Source organism: Lutra lutra, chromosome 5 (genome assembly GCF_902655055.1).
Source record: "Lutra lutra chromosome 5, mLutLut1.2, whole genome shotgun sequence".
Taxonomy (NCBI): domain Eukaryota; kingdom Metazoa; phylum Chordata; class Mammalia; order Carnivora; family Mustelidae; genus Lutra; species Lutra lutra.
This window is the reverse complement of record NC_062282.1, coordinates 133,040,055-133,056,977: the sequence shown is the minus strand read 5'-3', so window position 1 is coordinate 133,056,977 and position 16,923 is coordinate 133,040,055. Positions and strand designations below refer to the sequence as shown.

Here is a 16,923-nt window from a genome sequence, read left to right as displayed (position 1 = left end):
TTGACAGACGAGATCACAGGTAGGCAGAGAGGCAGGCAGAGAGAGGAAGGGAAGCAGGCTCCCTGCTGAGCAGAGAGCCTGATGTGGGGCTTGATCCCAGGGTCCTGGGATCATGACCTGAGCCGAAGGCAGAGGCTTTAACCCGCTGAGCCACCCAGGCGCCTCCCTCCATGTTTTGACAACAATTGAAACAACTGTGACAAGAGTGAAATGCTGTCAACCAAGGAAGCCCCCGAAAGACTCCATGTTCAGGGTATTTACTGGGGGCTGGTCATGGAGGCACCCTCAGGCTAGCAGTACATACTAAGATTCTGGACTTCCAGAAGGAAACGAACTCAATACACGATCATAGTAGCATCTGTGATTAGCGTAAACTACATTGTTTTTATACAGTTTAAACATAGTGAACCAATTCCACAGTATCTGTGTGGTAAGTATACATGTTTTTTATTGAACTTATTTCTTGGCATTTCCAATTTTTGTTAGAGATTAACTCACTGCCTCCCCTATTCATACCTTATATTTTGGAATAATTCAAACTTTAAAAAAAAAGGTGTAAGAATAATAGGAAGAGCTCCCATAAACTCCTCCACCAGATTTACTAATTATTAATATATTTGCTTTATTTTTTTCTTTTGCCATATTGTTGGTATGATTGTTGTTATTATCAGAATAAGTTGCAGGTATCACATCTGTACAGAAAAGAGATAACACAGGAGGTCTCAAAGTACTATCTTTAGAAAGGTCTTGCTTGGAAGCTTTGTCCTTGGCTGGTGTCTGGGGACCTGGATTTCCTAAATGCTATAAAACTATACTAAGATATGAAATATTTGAAAAGAATTACATACCACATTGCAAGATGCAAATATTAGACATTGCAAAGATTTAAATGAGCCCCATATTCCTACAAGTTGTAGCAAACACCTGATTTTTATCAGTGCAGCAGCCCCTTCCGCACATCTTGGGGTAACAAGATCCTTCTTTAGCAGGGAGGATCTATTCACATGGTTCCAGCGGAGCTGACCGTGCATTCCACAAACCCCTCTCCCCCATGACCATTTCCAATAAATTGATTAGGCCTTGATGTTTTCAGCTCCTATACTTCTGGCCACAGAAACTGGCTCAGAGTTATACACTTAATTCGAAGTGAGGCAATTAGATAAGGTATTAAGAAAAACCTCTACTGATTACACCGGGAAGATGAGAATCCTAGTTGCTTATGGTCATCTTAGCATGTGAAGAGAATCAGGAGAAGACTAAAGCCATGCAGAATAAGCAGAGCCAAGCAGTGGCCAGGTGGCTCAGTCAGTTGAGCATCCGATTTTTGATTTCTGCTCAGGTTACGATCTCAGGGTAGTGAGATCAAGACCCATGTAGGGCTCTGTGCTGGGCATGGAGACTGCTTCAGATTCTCTCTTTCCTTCTCCCTCTGTTCCTCCCCGACCCTCCCTCTCACAAATAAATAAATAAATAAATAAGCAGGCAGAGCCAAAAGAGACAGTGTCCACACAACATAATTTGAGTCCCCTGGATCCAACCTTACCTGAACCTACCATACCTCTGGAATTCTCAATGACAAAACTAATAACTTTTTATTAGAACTTTTTGGTTCTTCTTTTTCTTAGTCAAGTAAATTAGGTTTTGCCTCTTCTAACCAATAGTTTTAATATAAAATTAAAATCCCAATGGGATACCATTAGAAAAAAATTATTCTAAAATTAATAAGAAGAGTACATAAAATAATAGATTACAAAGTAGATGACCCTAAAAGTGACCACATTACATTTATGTAAGTTAGCTTATAATTGAAGAGACATCATAAATTAATGAAGGATAAAAAATACTGGGAAAATTGGTTATTTAAAAAAATAAAACAGAGCCTCAATCTCACGTTCCCCAAAATTAATTACCCAAAGTAGTCCAAATGAAGGAGAAAGACATCAATACATACCTAAATTTTTTTCCAGCCACTGATGTCCTTCAATTAGTTGGTCAATTAAGGCAAAATAATGTGCAGCAGCTTCATCAGGCATAACCCAGCCACCTGTCACAATTTCAAATTGACCATTCTGTAGCAAACTAGAGAGAAAATAATATAGTTAATAGTAACATATATAAGAAAAGTTTAAATAAAAGATTCAAAATTAACATTAGGGACAGCCATCAAGCAAGTATAACCAGTATTTATATGAGTTACTAAAAAAAATTTTTTAGGGGACACCTGGGTGGCTCAGTGGTTTAAGCCTCTGCCTTCGGCTCGGGTCATGATCTCAGGGTTCTGGGATCGAGCCCCGCATCAGGCTCTCTGCTCAACGGGGAGCCTGCTTCCCTCTCTCTCTCTGCCTTTCTCTCTGCCTACTTGTGATCTCTCTCCGTCAAGTAAATAAATTCTTTAAAAAAAAAAAATTTTTTTTTAAACCAGGGAATAAATTTCAACTTTGGGGCCCTAGTGATAAAACATCTTTAGTAAAGTGTGTGCAGTGACCCCTCCCCCCATCCTTTCCTAGGCAAAGCCACTGCAGTTGACTTTGGAAGTTCCTTTTCATAAGGTTGATCTCCCAGACAACTCTAAAGATCCTGAGATAGGAGACACATCTGATTTATTTCTGAATCTTACAAAGCACCTAGCAAAGTGCTTTCCTTGCAGTATATGCTGAATGTTTATTGGAGGACTGTCATTTTAAGCATGATATTTGTTTCAATATACCTATATTGAAAAACCAATATTTATTTTAGTCCTTCTGACAATGGTGAGTTAATCATGAAAACTACACAAAAGTAATAATAGTAAAGGTAAAGCCAGTAGATAACATGCCTCTGGGAGTACAGAAAACATTATAAAGCACTTTGCTCCAGATTCAGTTAAAATGTGTCTATAGAGGGGTGCCTGGGTGGCTCAGTGGGTTAAAGCCTCTGTTTTCGGCTCAGGTCATGGTCCCAGGGTCCTGGGATCGAGCCCTGCATCAGGCTTTCTGCTCAGCAGGGAGCCTGCTTCCCTCCCTCTCTGCCTGCCTTTCTGCCTACTTGTGATCTCTGTCAAATAAATAAAATCTTTAAAAAAAAAGTGTCTATATAGTTTATTTTACATTACTGATTGAAAAACTCTAACATTACCATTTCTTGTCCATTGGGTACTCCTTTGCCATAATACTATCAAGGTAACTAGATTTCAAGCCCTAGAACAACTGAATTGTTACAAGAAGATCCTTTCCTCCAAAAAAACAAAATCATAGACTATTAAAAATGTGAAGAAGCGTCCAAGGAAGTATAGAAGTCGAGAATTTAAGCAAACACCTTCAATGCCATAGATTTGTCAGTTTGCAGTAAGATGGTTTGAAAAATAGTGTAGAATTTCAGATAAAAAAGCAGCTCTAATAAGGGTACACATCACTGGATACCTACACCCAACAGCCAAGTACCAAGCCAAATTTAGTCGAAGTAGCCCAGAAGCATAAAAGATAAACATTTTCCCATAAAACCTATAACAGAATCCACTACATTAACACCACATCTCATTTATTCAAACATATGCATAACCATATAATCCATGACAGAATGGATAATGGACACAAACTTTAAAAATGAATAATCCCTTGTATAAAATTTTTAAATGTTAATTTAATCTGTATTGCCATGGGAATCACCAACTAACATAATTTTACATGGAATTATGATGGCTAACGTCATTACAGTGTCTAAAAAACCCCAAATGTCCAGCCAAACCTTAGATTCTCATAGGTCCAAATCAAGAACTTCTGATATACAAGCTGGAAATCCCTAAAAAAAATTCATTTCTTTAAGAACACAACTAAATCCAAGGTTATTTTGCCCTATTCTTACAGCCAAACTGCTTCCAGTCAATTCTCCCTCACATCTTTCTGATGACTGCCAGATTTAGCCACACTGTGGAGGCCTCGGCCCAGACCCAGCACTTACGTCTTATGGCCAGTACCTGGAAGCCTGAGACATCAGGACCGATTTGGGATTTAAACTCTGGCCATCAAATATAGAAACCTGGCTCCTGGGACGCCTGGGTGGCTCAGTTGGTTAAGCAGCTGCCTTCGGCTCGGGTCATGATCCCAGCGTCCTGGGATCGAGTCCCACATCGGGCTCCTTGCTTGGCGGGGAGCCTGCTTCTCCCTCTGCCTCTGCCTGCCATTCTGTCTGCCTGTGCTCGCTCGCTCTCCTCTCTCTCTCTGACAAATAAATAAAATCTTAAAAAAAAAAAAGAAACCTGGCTCCTTATCTTAGCATTCCAGTAAATAGATCTTTTGGAAAAATTCAGAAATAAATTGGTCATATCAAAGTCTTTGCTGCTTCTAAACAGAAAATAGAAATTACAGATTAAGAAATCAAAAAATTAAAATGAAAAAAAAAATCACTCCAATGATGGAATTTTTTATCTCAGTTTTATTTTGCTAGATGATCCCTGTCCCACAGGCATGAATGGACTCCAAAAAGCAGCTGAGAAAAGAATCACACCTACTATATACAGCAACTAGTTTCCCCAGGTCCATTTGTATACCTAGCCTTTCTCCCCTCCCCATTATGCCATAGATGACTGTAATCCGTACGGAGTTCTTATTCGAACACAATGGTTATATTAAAGATCAACTTGTCACTTAATTTTGGAAGGCATGACAAGCCTCCCACGCATTAAAATGTTTTCCAGAATATTTTTACCTACTTACTCTCTTCTCTATTTTTCCCAAACTGACTGGTGCCAGGTGTCCTCATGTCTCAGCTCAAATAAAACCTACCCAGAAAAGTCTCCCCGTGCACCTAACTTAAATCAATCCTCCCACCATACCACCATGCTCTCACACAATAGCATTTATCACCAACCAGAATTACCTTGTTAGTTTCCATGCCCTCCCCCGCACCTCAGCCACCATGAGAGCATAATGTAAGCTCCCAGAGAGCATGGACTAGCACCTCACTCACTCAACCACACCCAGCACTGAGAATTGTATGTGGCCTGTAAGGGGCACTCTGATAGTTGTGAGATAAATGAGGAATGACTGAACAAGACTCTCAGATCAAAGTCAGGATCTACAGGCAGTTTTGGATTACATGAATCTCAAAGACACATGCAAAATAAATTGGACAGCAAGCGGCCAGTTGCAAAGGAGTCTGAATGATCTAGGTGTGAGGTGGTACGACCCAGAATATGAAAGCGGTGGGGTGTTTGGGTGGCTCAGTCAACTGGTTAAGGGTCTGCCTTTGGCTCTGGTCATGATCTTGGGGTCCTGGAATTGAATCCCAAATCAGGTTCCCTGATCATCGGGAAGCCTGCTTCTCTCTCTGCCCCTCTTCCCCCGCTCTTGCTTGCTCTCTCTCTCTCACACACAAAAATAAATAAAATCTTAAGGGGGAAAAAAAAAAAGAATAAAGTGGTAGGAAATATGGAAGAGGAAGGAGAGAAAGGATGTGTCTCATTAAAAATCATCAATGGGAACTGGGCAACGACAGGCAATAGAAGAAAGGACTAAAGCACATATGGCTTGGGTGTTAATTCCTGGTGTCTAACAGCACCATAGTGTGACACACAACAGGGGAGGTGAGAATGAAGGTCACTTTGTGGTCATAAATATAAATTTGGATAAGCTGTTTGATAGGATGGTGAGACATCCCAAAGGAGCTAACCGAAGAAGAAAAGTTCAGGAAAAGAGACCGAAATAAAAAATTAAGCTTGAGGGGACTAAAACACAGAGGAAACAGAAAAGCTAGGGCATAAGGAGAAAACAATCAAAAGCAGAGTTGAGGACCATGCAGAAGAAAATATAAAAGGAAATAGAGGCAATAAGAAATGTTAAAGATAAAAAGAATAAATCTGAGAAAATAACCTGGAACATTCTAGAAAACAGTAATGAGGTGCAACCTATACTCCCCCTTGGAAAAAGGAACTTTTATAGTTAAAAAGCTACCACGTAACTGTGACCTACTCAGAAAAAGACACATCAGTGGGCCAGAATATAAAGCAGAGAAATAAATTTTTGAAGTATTTATACTATTTAAGTAGCAAATTATGTTAGTGGAAAAGAACAGGATACAGTTTTATTTACAAAAGCTTCATTCAGAGGGATTTAAAGCAAACTCATAAGAAAGCCAAGTTATTATGTCATACAAGCCAAAAGACTGATACTTTGCAAGAGCATCTCCGATAGCAGCTTTAATAAGGATACATTTTTTAAGGAAAACTGCATGAATAGGTCACAACAAGCATGAATGATGTCACAGTCGCAGGCCAGAAAAGACACAGGTTTTAGCCTTTCTTAGGACAGTGTCTCTAATCAAGCAGAAGAAAAACCAAAAGAAAAAAAAAAAGAAGAAGAAGAAGAAGAAGAAGACATCATGAAATGAAATACAAAGCAATATAACAGTGACTAGACACCTGGCCAAACCATCACGTTGGTAAGTCCTCCTATTCCACTGGACTGTCTGGTTTTCCTAGTCTATACAAAAGAATGGTGAAAACCAGATGATAAACTGGAAGATTCTTAGAGGCAGGATGGTTGGTCGGATATGAAATATTCACTGGGTTAGGCAAAAATGATCACCAAAACCAAAACCCAACAAAAAACCCATACACAGCAATTGCAGAAGAGTGAAAGGTACAGAATTCCCACGTAGATGCCTGTATTCTATGCAAGTATTCGTGAATGACAGAAAAACAAAAAGGTACAAAGAAACACGAGTAAAACATTAACCAGATGATTGAGAAACACAGCAACTGTACAAAAAGGACTGCCAGTCTAGAGAAGCACCACCTCAGGAAAGACTTAGAAAAATATTTCTAAGTAATAACAGAAAAGCTCTGGTAGTATACAAAAAAGTAGAATTATTTAAAATTGCCACTGTTAGCAACATGATGAAAATAAAATTAAGACAGACTGCAACTCTATATTTGAAACTTTAATTTTTTTTTAATCAAGCAATGGGAAGTACCTATAGCTATGGAAAAAGTCATTTAGAACAAATACAGGTGCTTCCAATTTCCATGCACTCAGCGCTCAACAAGAAACAACTGAGCTCTTTCTCTGGCCCAGAGGAATACAAAATCAAAAAAGACATGCCCACTCCATAGAATATATTGCTTGGTTTCTGCCAAAGAGACTGGCTTCTGGAAAATTTTTTGCGTGTACATTTTCCCTCATATTTCCGAACAAACATGAGATCTAGAAGCAGAAGTGAAAAGGCAAGGAAAGGGAGGGAAAGAAAAGAATATATACATACAGAAAATAGGAAACCAGGCACGAATTTTCAAAATTAACAACACTCTTGTTTCACGTTTTTAAATGGTTGACTTGTAACTACTGGTAACAGCATGGCACATTTCTGTTTCTACTATTTCACTGCCGAGGAATTTGGTATAAAAAGTTTAACAAAATAACTGATCAAAATTAGGCTAAGCATATCTGTCACAGCTCGATTTGCCTAAGATGCAGATTTTACACTTATGAATGTACTTGCCGAGCACATGGAACTGCAAATCATTTTCTCTGAGTGTCACTTTTTCCCCTATGTAGACTTATCACACATTTGGAACTTGGTCACACATAGAAAGACAGACTCAAAGAGCTTTTTTCCCTAATGGCGAAATTGTTACAGATAACTCAGTAGTAAAAAATGCATCATTTAGCAAGCTTCAAAGAATCACAAATTAATTTCACATGAGAAAACGAGTTGAATTTGTAATCATACATCTGGGGGAAATATGAAGTAAAACAAGATGATGTACAGGGATTCATTCTTAAATAAAAATTTAGCTAGGTGGAAAATTCAAAAAGATGGAGGCTCCCAACGAATCAATTGATAGCCTAAAAACATTTGCTTATCATGTGCCTATTCATACGCCTTTCGTGGGAAGTAACTAATATAGGAGAACAACAATAAAATCTGCTTTAAGACTTCTCATATAATACTAATTGGGGAAATTCATCATATACTTCTGAATATTACTGACACCTGTCTTTAAAGATATAGTACACAAGGGGGCGCCTAGGTGGCACAGTTGGCTGAGCATCTGACTCTTGGTTTCACCTCAGGTCATGCTCTCAGGGTTATGAGATCGAGACCCATGTCAGGCTCTGGGCTCACTGCGGAATCTGCTAGAGATTCTCTCTCTCCCCCTCCATCTGTCCCTCCCCCTGCTCACACATTCTCTCTCTCTCTAAAATAAATAAATGAAATCTTAAAAAAAAATTTTGTATAAAGATTTAGAACATGAGGGACAGATGGCAAATGTGTTCTCTCTTATCATTCCTTCCTTCATTCCAGCCATACTCCCTTCATTTCACTGTCCTCTCTGCCTGGCATATTTCCCCCCAACCCCAACGCTTGCCTCACTGGCTCTTAGGGATCCATTGGGAGCCTTTCCTAGCCACCACATCTCATCCAAAGCCCAGCCACCTAAATTGTTATTTTTCATATAACCCAAAATTTTCCTCTCATAGCATTTATCACAAAATTTAATTACACACTGTATGTTTACAGTCTTTCTCCCTCCATGGACTATAAGCCCCGTGAGGGCGAGAGTCACACCTAGTTTGCACACCATTTAACATTCCAGGGCTCCTATTAGAAAAGGGTACCAATAACTCAAAAGACAAGTGAAGAAAGAATATGCAGCATATATTTCAGAAATGACTGCCTCCCAAAAATTAAAAGAGATTTAGTCTCACTCATAAGGAAATGAAAATTAAAACTTCAAAGAGATGTCAATTGCACTTAACTAAATTGGAAACATCAAAAAGTTGTGTAATATACTAGGAGGTCAAAGGTGTATGGAAATTGGTATTGGTACATATTGCTGGCAGTAACTATCAAATTGTAAAATACATATGCAGTTTTATACTTGTTCATTCAAATTAAGTCAGAAAATAAAGTATAAAAATAAACAGAAGCATTATACACACTAAATATAAAGATACATTCCATGCATTCACAAAAGATCAGAAATAAAACTACATGGTCACCCACTGGGAACAGTCAAAAAAACAGCTTTTTATACTGTCTTTAAAAAGAAGGGCTCTTCTTTCCTGAAAGGTTCTCCAAGATACAGTAAGATTAAAAAGCATGGTACAATACCCATTAGGATGGAAATTATACTAAAAAAAAAAAAAAACCCAGCAAATAGGTATTGAGGATGTGGAGCTATTGGAAACCTTGCACACTGCGGATGGCAATGTAAAGTGGTACAGTTGCTGTGGAAAACATAGGGGGTCTGCAAAAATTCAAACATAGAATTACTACATGATCCAGCAATTCCACTTCTGGATATATACACAAAAGAATTAAAAGCAGAGACTTGAACAGATACATGAATACCTATGTTCAGAGCAATATTATTCACAATAGCCAAAAGGTAGAAACAACCCAAATGACCAATGATGGATGAATGCATAAGTAAAATGTGGTATATTCATGCAATAAAGTATCATTATTCAGCCTTCAAAAGGGAATTCTGACACATGGATTCACCTTCAACATGGATAAACCCTGAAGACTATGCTAAGTCAAATCAAAGCCAGACACAGTAAGACACACACTGAATGATTCCATTTATATGAGGTATTTAGAGTAGTTCAACTTACAGAAACAGAAAGAATGGTGGATGCCAGAGGCAGGGGTGAAAGTGAATGGCAAGTTATTGTTTAACAGGTACAGTCACAGTTTGAGATCATGAAAAATTTCTGGAGACAGATGACAGTTATGACTACACAGCAACGTGAATGTACTTAATGTTACCAAATGGTACAAATAAAATCAGTAAGATGCTAAGTTTTATGTTATGAGTATTTTTATAATAAAAAAATAGACTCACTAAAAAAAATCAGCACAATGAACATGGCATGCTATCATTTTCATAATACACATGTATTTGCACACAGGTCTATGTACATATGTTTTCCTGTGTATCTATAATAGAAGAGTTCACAGCATCTGTGTCCTGTGAGAAGAAAGAGATGACAAGGAGACAGGAGTGGTTCATCTCTTACCCTGCACTGTGTACCCTTTATATCTTTATATACTTGGACTTACATTAAAACATTAATTAAATGCAAAATTTTTTCCAAACAATAAATATTATACCCTAATTTCTCCTAAGCATTGAAAACTAATATAGCCATAGTATTAAAATGTTATTTAAGAATATTCCCATATTAGATGGCTCAATCAGTTTTTTTTTTTTAAGACTTTATTTACGTGAGAGAGAGAGCGAGAAAGAGGGAAAGAGAGAGAGCAGGAAAGAGCACAAGCAGGGGGAAGGGACAGAGGGAGAGGGAGAAGCAGACTCCCCACTGAGCAGAGAGCCTGACGCAGGGCTCCACGCCAGTACCCTGGGATCATGACCTGAACTGAAGGCAGACGTTTAACCAATTGAGCCACTCAGGTGCCCTTCGATTAATCATTTCTGTAAAGTTTTTTTTTTTTTTCCCAAGATTTTATTTATTTAACAGAGAGAGAGAACACAAGCAGAGAGTAGTAGCAGAGGGAGAGGGAGAAGCAGACTCCCTGCTGGGCAGGAAGCCTGACACAGGGCTCAATCCCAACGCCAGGGGATCATGACCCAAGCCGAAGGCAGACAATTACCTGAGCCACACAGATGCCCCCATTTCTATAAAGCTTTAATAGAAGGATATTCTTTATGCAAACTGGTGCAGCCATTCTGGAAAAGAGTATGGAGTATCTTCAAAAAGTTAAAATAGGGGATGCCTGAGTGGCTCAGTCGGTTAGGCGACTGCCTTCGGCTCAGGTCATGATCCCAGCGTCCTGGGATCAAGTCCCATATCGGGCTCCTTGCTGTGCGGGGAGCCTGCTTCTCCCTCTGCCTCTGCCTGCCACTCTGCCTGCCTGTACTCTCTCTAGCTCTCTGACAAATAAATCAATAAAATCTTAAAAAAAAAAAAAAAGTTAAAATAGAACTATCCTAACAAAAGGTTACAAAAATACTAATTTGAAGGGATACCTGTACCCCAAAGTTTATAGCAGTATTATCAACAACAGCCAAATTATGTAAAGACCCTAAATGTCCACTGACTGATAAATGGCTAAAGATGCCATATATATATGTATGTGTGTGTGTGTATACACACACACATATATGTATATGTATATGTATATATATTTATATATACACATATAAATAATGGAATATTACCCAGCCTTATAAAAGAATGAAATCTTGCCATCTGCAATGATGTAAATGGAGCCAGAGTGTATTATCCTAAGCGAAGTAAGTCAGAGAAAGACAAATACCACATGATCTCACTCATATGTGGAATTTAAGACACAAAACAAAACAAATGATCATGGAGGAAAGAGAGAGAGAGGAACAAACCAAGAAAGAGACTCTTTTAACTATAGAGCATAAACTTATGGCTACCAGATGGGTGTGGGTGGGGGGATGGGCGAAATAGTGCTGGGGATTAAGGAGGACACTTCTTTTTTTATTTATTTTTATTTATTTTTTTAAAGATTTTATTTATTTACTTGACAGAGATCACAAGTAGGCAGAGAAGCAGGCAGAGAGAGAGGAGGAAGCAGGCTCCTCACTGAGCAGAGAGCCCAAAACTAGACTCCATCCCAGGACTCTGGGATCATGACCTGAGCCGAAGGCAGAGGCTTTAAACTTTTTTTTTTTTAAGATTTTTATTTATTTATTTGACAGATAGAAACCACAAGTAGGCGGAGAGGCAGGCAGGCAGAGAGAGAGGAGAAAGCAGGCTCCCTGCTGAGCAGAGAGACCAATGCCAGGCTCGATCCCAGGACCCTGGGATCATGACCCGAGCCGAAGGCAGAGGCCTAAACCCACTGAGCCACCCAGGCAGGCGCTCCTAAGGAGGACACTTGTGATGAGCACTGAGCATTGCATGTAAGTGTTGAACCACTACATTGTACAGCTGAAGCTAATATAACAGTGTATGTTAACTAACTGGAATTTAAACAAAAACTAAAGAAATAAAAGAAAACAACAAAAAAGAGGATAGTCTTTAAATATTTCACTGTATAATGAATATTACTTCATTTTCTCATTTTCCAAAACAAAATTAATAAAATGCTCATTCACAATGAATCAGAAAATATATGAGATTAAAGAATAAAATTTAAAAATCTACCAACTTGCTGTAAATGCATAAGGGGTTATGGTAGGCACAGTTTTTAACCAACTTATTTTACTTATTACTATACCAATGCATACCTTTTCATGTTAATAAACAGACCTATCATCTTGTTCATGGCTGTATTGTATTTTTTAAAGGACTTTTAATTGAGATAACAACACACAACACACATGTTTGTTTTGATCAGTTTTGACAAATGTTTACATCCCTGTAATCACTACCAAAAAAAAAATATGAACTTTTTCCATTAATTCAGCGAGTTCCTTCATGCCCCCTTCCAATCATTTCCTGCCTCAATTGCTCCAAAAAAGAAACACATTCTTACTTCAACATTTCTACCATAACAGATAAGTTTAGTTACTCTTAGACTTCATGAAATAAAATCCGACAATATTTACTCTTCGGTGTCAGGCTTTTTTTGCTTAATATGTTCATTAGATTCATCCATATTACTATGTATTTCAGTAATTCATTCTTTTTCATTGCTGGGCAGTATTCCACTGCATGAATATGCTACATTTTTTCTTCTATTATCTTGTGGATGGACATTTGAACTGTTTCCAGTTTGAAATTACCATGAAAGACTCTGCTATGAAAAGGTTTAACAAGTCTTTCTGTGAGCATGTTTTCATTTCTCGTAGGAAATTCCTAGCAGGTGGCTCCTAGGTCTCATTATGTATGTTTTACTTTGGAAAACTCTGGGGGCCTTTCAGAAAGCAACCGTCCCATTTTACTTTCCCACTAGCAACATGAGGGTTCTAGTTGCTGCACATTCTTGTCAACTCTTGGTGCTGTCATGCTTTGTGATTTTAGCCATTCTAAAGGGTCTGAGGTAGAATCCTGTAGTAGTTTTAATTTGCATCTCCTTGATGACCAGACATTAACCAGCCTGAGCAAACACACATTTCTCCACTGCTGCAGCCTCATAAACTTCTTCCAGGTGTCTGAACATGCCAAGCTCTTGCTAGTCCCTGGCCCATAATCACAATTCTCCTTTCATAACCTGGAATTCCTTCTCCACCCCTACCTAGCTGGATAATTCTAAACCCCTTTCAGGTTTCAGCCTGATACCACCTGCTTCAGGAAGCCTTCAAAGACACCCTTCTTACTTCCATAGAAGGAAACACTTTATTGTGATACTATGTTTAATTACATGTCTTCCCTGTTCTGCCTTGAAGACTGGAATCAGGCCTGTCTTACTCACCTCCTATATCCCTGGAACCTAGCACCGTAAATGCTGTTGAATAAATGATGTGGAGTAAATAAGGGAAGCCTTTGGAAATCAGATAATCTTTCAGCTGAGTCTTGAAAAATGAGTAAGACTGAGATTACCCAGTGCACAAAAGGAAAAAAAAATCTACGCTTCAACTCATGGCCAAAGTCCTAAACAAGAAATAGCATGTGTTTAAGGACACCCCCGTGGCTCAGCAGGGCTAAGAGTAGAATGGGAGGCAGGAAGTGATCAGAGGTAAGGGTGGACAAGCAGGGAGGTATCAGAGCAAGAGCCAGTGTGTGCCAGGCAAAAGAGATGGGTCTGTACCTTTTGACACTGAAGCGTCAATGAAGCGTTTTAAAACCAAGAAGTGACATGGACAGAATGATATATTAGAAACCTAACTCTGTTGGAGAAATGGAGGACACCTGGAAGAGACAGAGCTAGAAACAGGAAGACCAGCTGGAGGTTTTCATAACAGCAGGAAACAAAGAGTAACTGGGATGGAGCTGGGGTTCAGAGCACAGAAATACTTAAAAAGGCATAACTAACAAGGCTTAGGGGACTGACTGGATGTGGCCTGAACGGGCAGATGGAAAGACAGAACACACAATGCTTAACGACACTGGTTCTGGGGCAAGGCTGCCTGGCTCTTGTGTCCTACTTATTAGCCAGAGGATCCTAGGCGTGTTCCTTTACACCCCTGCCTCAGTTTCCTCATAAGGAAACTTAACTCTCATCTTAACTCGTAAGAAAGTTATAGGATGGACTGAATAAATTCATGTAAGAGCTTACACCATGCCTTGTATATGTTAAGCACGTAGGAAGTGTTAGCTGTTACTATTACCACTAAATAGGGAAAAAGGAAGTTGAGGTTGGAGCTTTAGATCTGGAAATAGTCCAGACACCTTGTAATTACAACAACAGGGTGGATGTGCCTGCAGGATGAAGAGAAGAAGCAAAAGGTATGACCCCACGGGCGAGAAAGGGACATGGAGGAAGTGAGCAGAGGAGGAAATTGAGGGGATGAAAAAGGAATGCTCAGCAATGCAGGGAGAGACACAGGAGAGAAAGAGCTCTGGGTCACAGAAGACAAAAGCGGAAAGAATTTCAAGCACAGTGAAGTGGTCAGGGTTGACACTGCAAAGAAAGCCTTCAGGGGGACCAAGGAAACATCCAGCCGACAGAGCAGCAGAGAAGTCCCTCAGGGCTTTTGCCAGTATCCACAATGTAAACAGAAGCAGGCAGCTGAAATGACTGAGGGCTAGGCAGAAGTTAGGAAAGCTGCCTCCCGGGAACTGAACTGGGAATGGAGGAGCTGGGGGTGGACCTTATACTTTTTCAAATACTCATACGCTGCTGCTTCAACTTAGAACCCAAATTATTTTAGACACTGGTGAATTGCTTTGATTCCTTTGATGAAATGCTATGTATCTTTAGGCTCTAAAATCAATCCAAATCTGCAATTTACTCTGAACATCACAAGACACACTGTAACTTCTCATTGCTCTGCAAATTTTACAGCAGCCTCCGGTCAAATACCATAAAATTTGACCTGTATAAAACGTATAATAAATTAACCTGTGTGAGAACTTTAAAGGTACATTTTTATAGTGAAACTCGAAATGTACATCAATAAGTTTGGATTTGGTATTATTTAAGAAGGTGATCTCAAACATTTGTTTTCAATAAGCAAACAGATAGTTAAGAAAATAGTACAAGGTTCACTTAAATGTAAACCTAGGAAAAAAGATGGAAGGGATTGGTAGAAGGATGAGAAATTTTCCATTCTTGGGATGCCTGGGTGGCTCAGTTAGTTAAGAGTCTGCCTTCGGCTCAGTTCATGATCCTGGGGTCCTGGGACTGACTCCTGCATTGGGCTCCCTGCTCAGCGGGGAGTCTGATTCTCCTCCCTCCCTGCTCTCTCTCTCCCATGCATACACTCTCTCTCAAATAAAAAATCTTAAAAAAAAAAAATACTTTGCATTCTTGGCAAAGCAATGAAACCCAGCAATGTGGTGAAGATAAAATATTTTCATTAGCCGTAACGTCAATAACCATTCGCTTTGATACCCTTCCTCCCCACACACACGTGAAGCCTTATTTCATACCAAAATGTCCACATTGGAAGCTGGTCAAGACTTGGGTTAAGTTCTAGATTCCAACAACTCATTGGGCTTCTTCACTGAACACCAGCCCCAACAGCAAGAGCACATGCACTGTTAAAAACCTGTCTCAGTGTCTCAGAGCCCAGAGGAAAAATAAGCATGTAATATGCTGGGCGCTAGTCAAGGAAATGCTAAGGCTAATGTTTCAGCTGCTTGGTTCTGAATAAGGATTCACATTTTGATGTATTATAAACATCATGCAGTATTTAACTGCATTTAGCCGGAAAATATTCAAATATGAAGCCTAAAAAGTATGTTAACATCCTAGTCATTTTCAAAAATAAAACAAGCATAGACAGAAAATGTGCTGATTATTTAATGGGAGGCAGTTTCTTTTAAATCTACTGGATATGTGTTACAAGTAGGCACCATGACTATAATTGATTAAATTACTTTGAATCACAAAAAGTAAAAATAAAAAAGCTAGATGTTGTTTGCATGGATCTCCCTTTAGTTAACTAGGTTCTCATTTTTAAAAGCTTATAGAGCTGAATACTGCTGCCACAGGGGGTGAGAATCAAACAAGTCACTGCTAGAATAGATTATGGGGATCATTTGAGTTATGTTTCTGTTAAGTTCCCACAATCAATTGATATTCTTCAGGGACAATAAAAGCTTACATGGAACTCTGCTGGAGTTAACAGGTTCTGTTCTGCAACAGCTAGACTGCAAATTTAGGTACAGACATATAATCCATAGACTCATCTTCAAAAAGGAAAAAATAAGCCATTGCATAAGCATTATACTAGCAGTCAAAAAAAAAATTCTATCAGTAACACCACTTAGTACAAGCTCAGAATTTTAAATCCTGAGAGCACACCTATACATCTATTAACTTTTCTCCAAAACATGTATTTAGGCAAGAAATACTAAGAATGTTATGTTTAAGTAAGTAGGGGAAAATATGCTATCACCCTAGTTCCACAGATAAATGTAGTAAGTGAATAAAAGTGAATGATTATATCAAGAAGGGAGAAAACTTTGACAAAGCTTGATCAGAAACAAAACTCATTTGCCCTAATGTTGCCATAAAACAATGTTTTCTTCGGGGCACATGGGTGGCTCAGTTGGTTAATTATCTGACTTTGGTTCAGATGATCTCGGGGTCCTGGGATTGAGCCCCATGTCAAGTTTCCCTCTCAGCAGGGGGGATCTGCTTGTCCCTCTCCCTCTGCCCCTCCCTCCACTTGTGTTGTCTCTGTCTCTCTCTCAAATAAATAAAATCTTTAAAAAACCAAAAAGAACAAACAAACAAAAACAGTATTTTCTTCAAGCATAATGGTATCCTCAAGATCAGGCCTATATTCCAGAATATTTCCTATTGCCAAAAGAGCATCTGTCAAAAAAGTTTAAGACAATGAATTAGCATTACATTCTCATTTGCATTCCCACTCCCAACATCTTACCATTTTCT

General features: G+C 38.9%; 1 protein-coding gene across 1 annotated transcript in view; it reads right to left on the bottom strand.

The window, feature by feature from the left end:
* MAN2A1 (mannosidase alpha class 2A member 1) overlaps positions 1 to 16,923 on the bottom strand; it is a 170,080-nt gene that overhangs the window by 106,361 nt on the left and 46,796 nt on the right. The window contains exon 5 of the mRNA XM_047729525.1: positions 1,952 to 2,079. Within this exon, the coding sequence (XP_047585481.1) occupies positions 1,952 to 2,079 (128 nt within the window). The remainder of the gene's footprint in view (positions 1 to 1,951; positions 2,080 to 16,923) is intronic.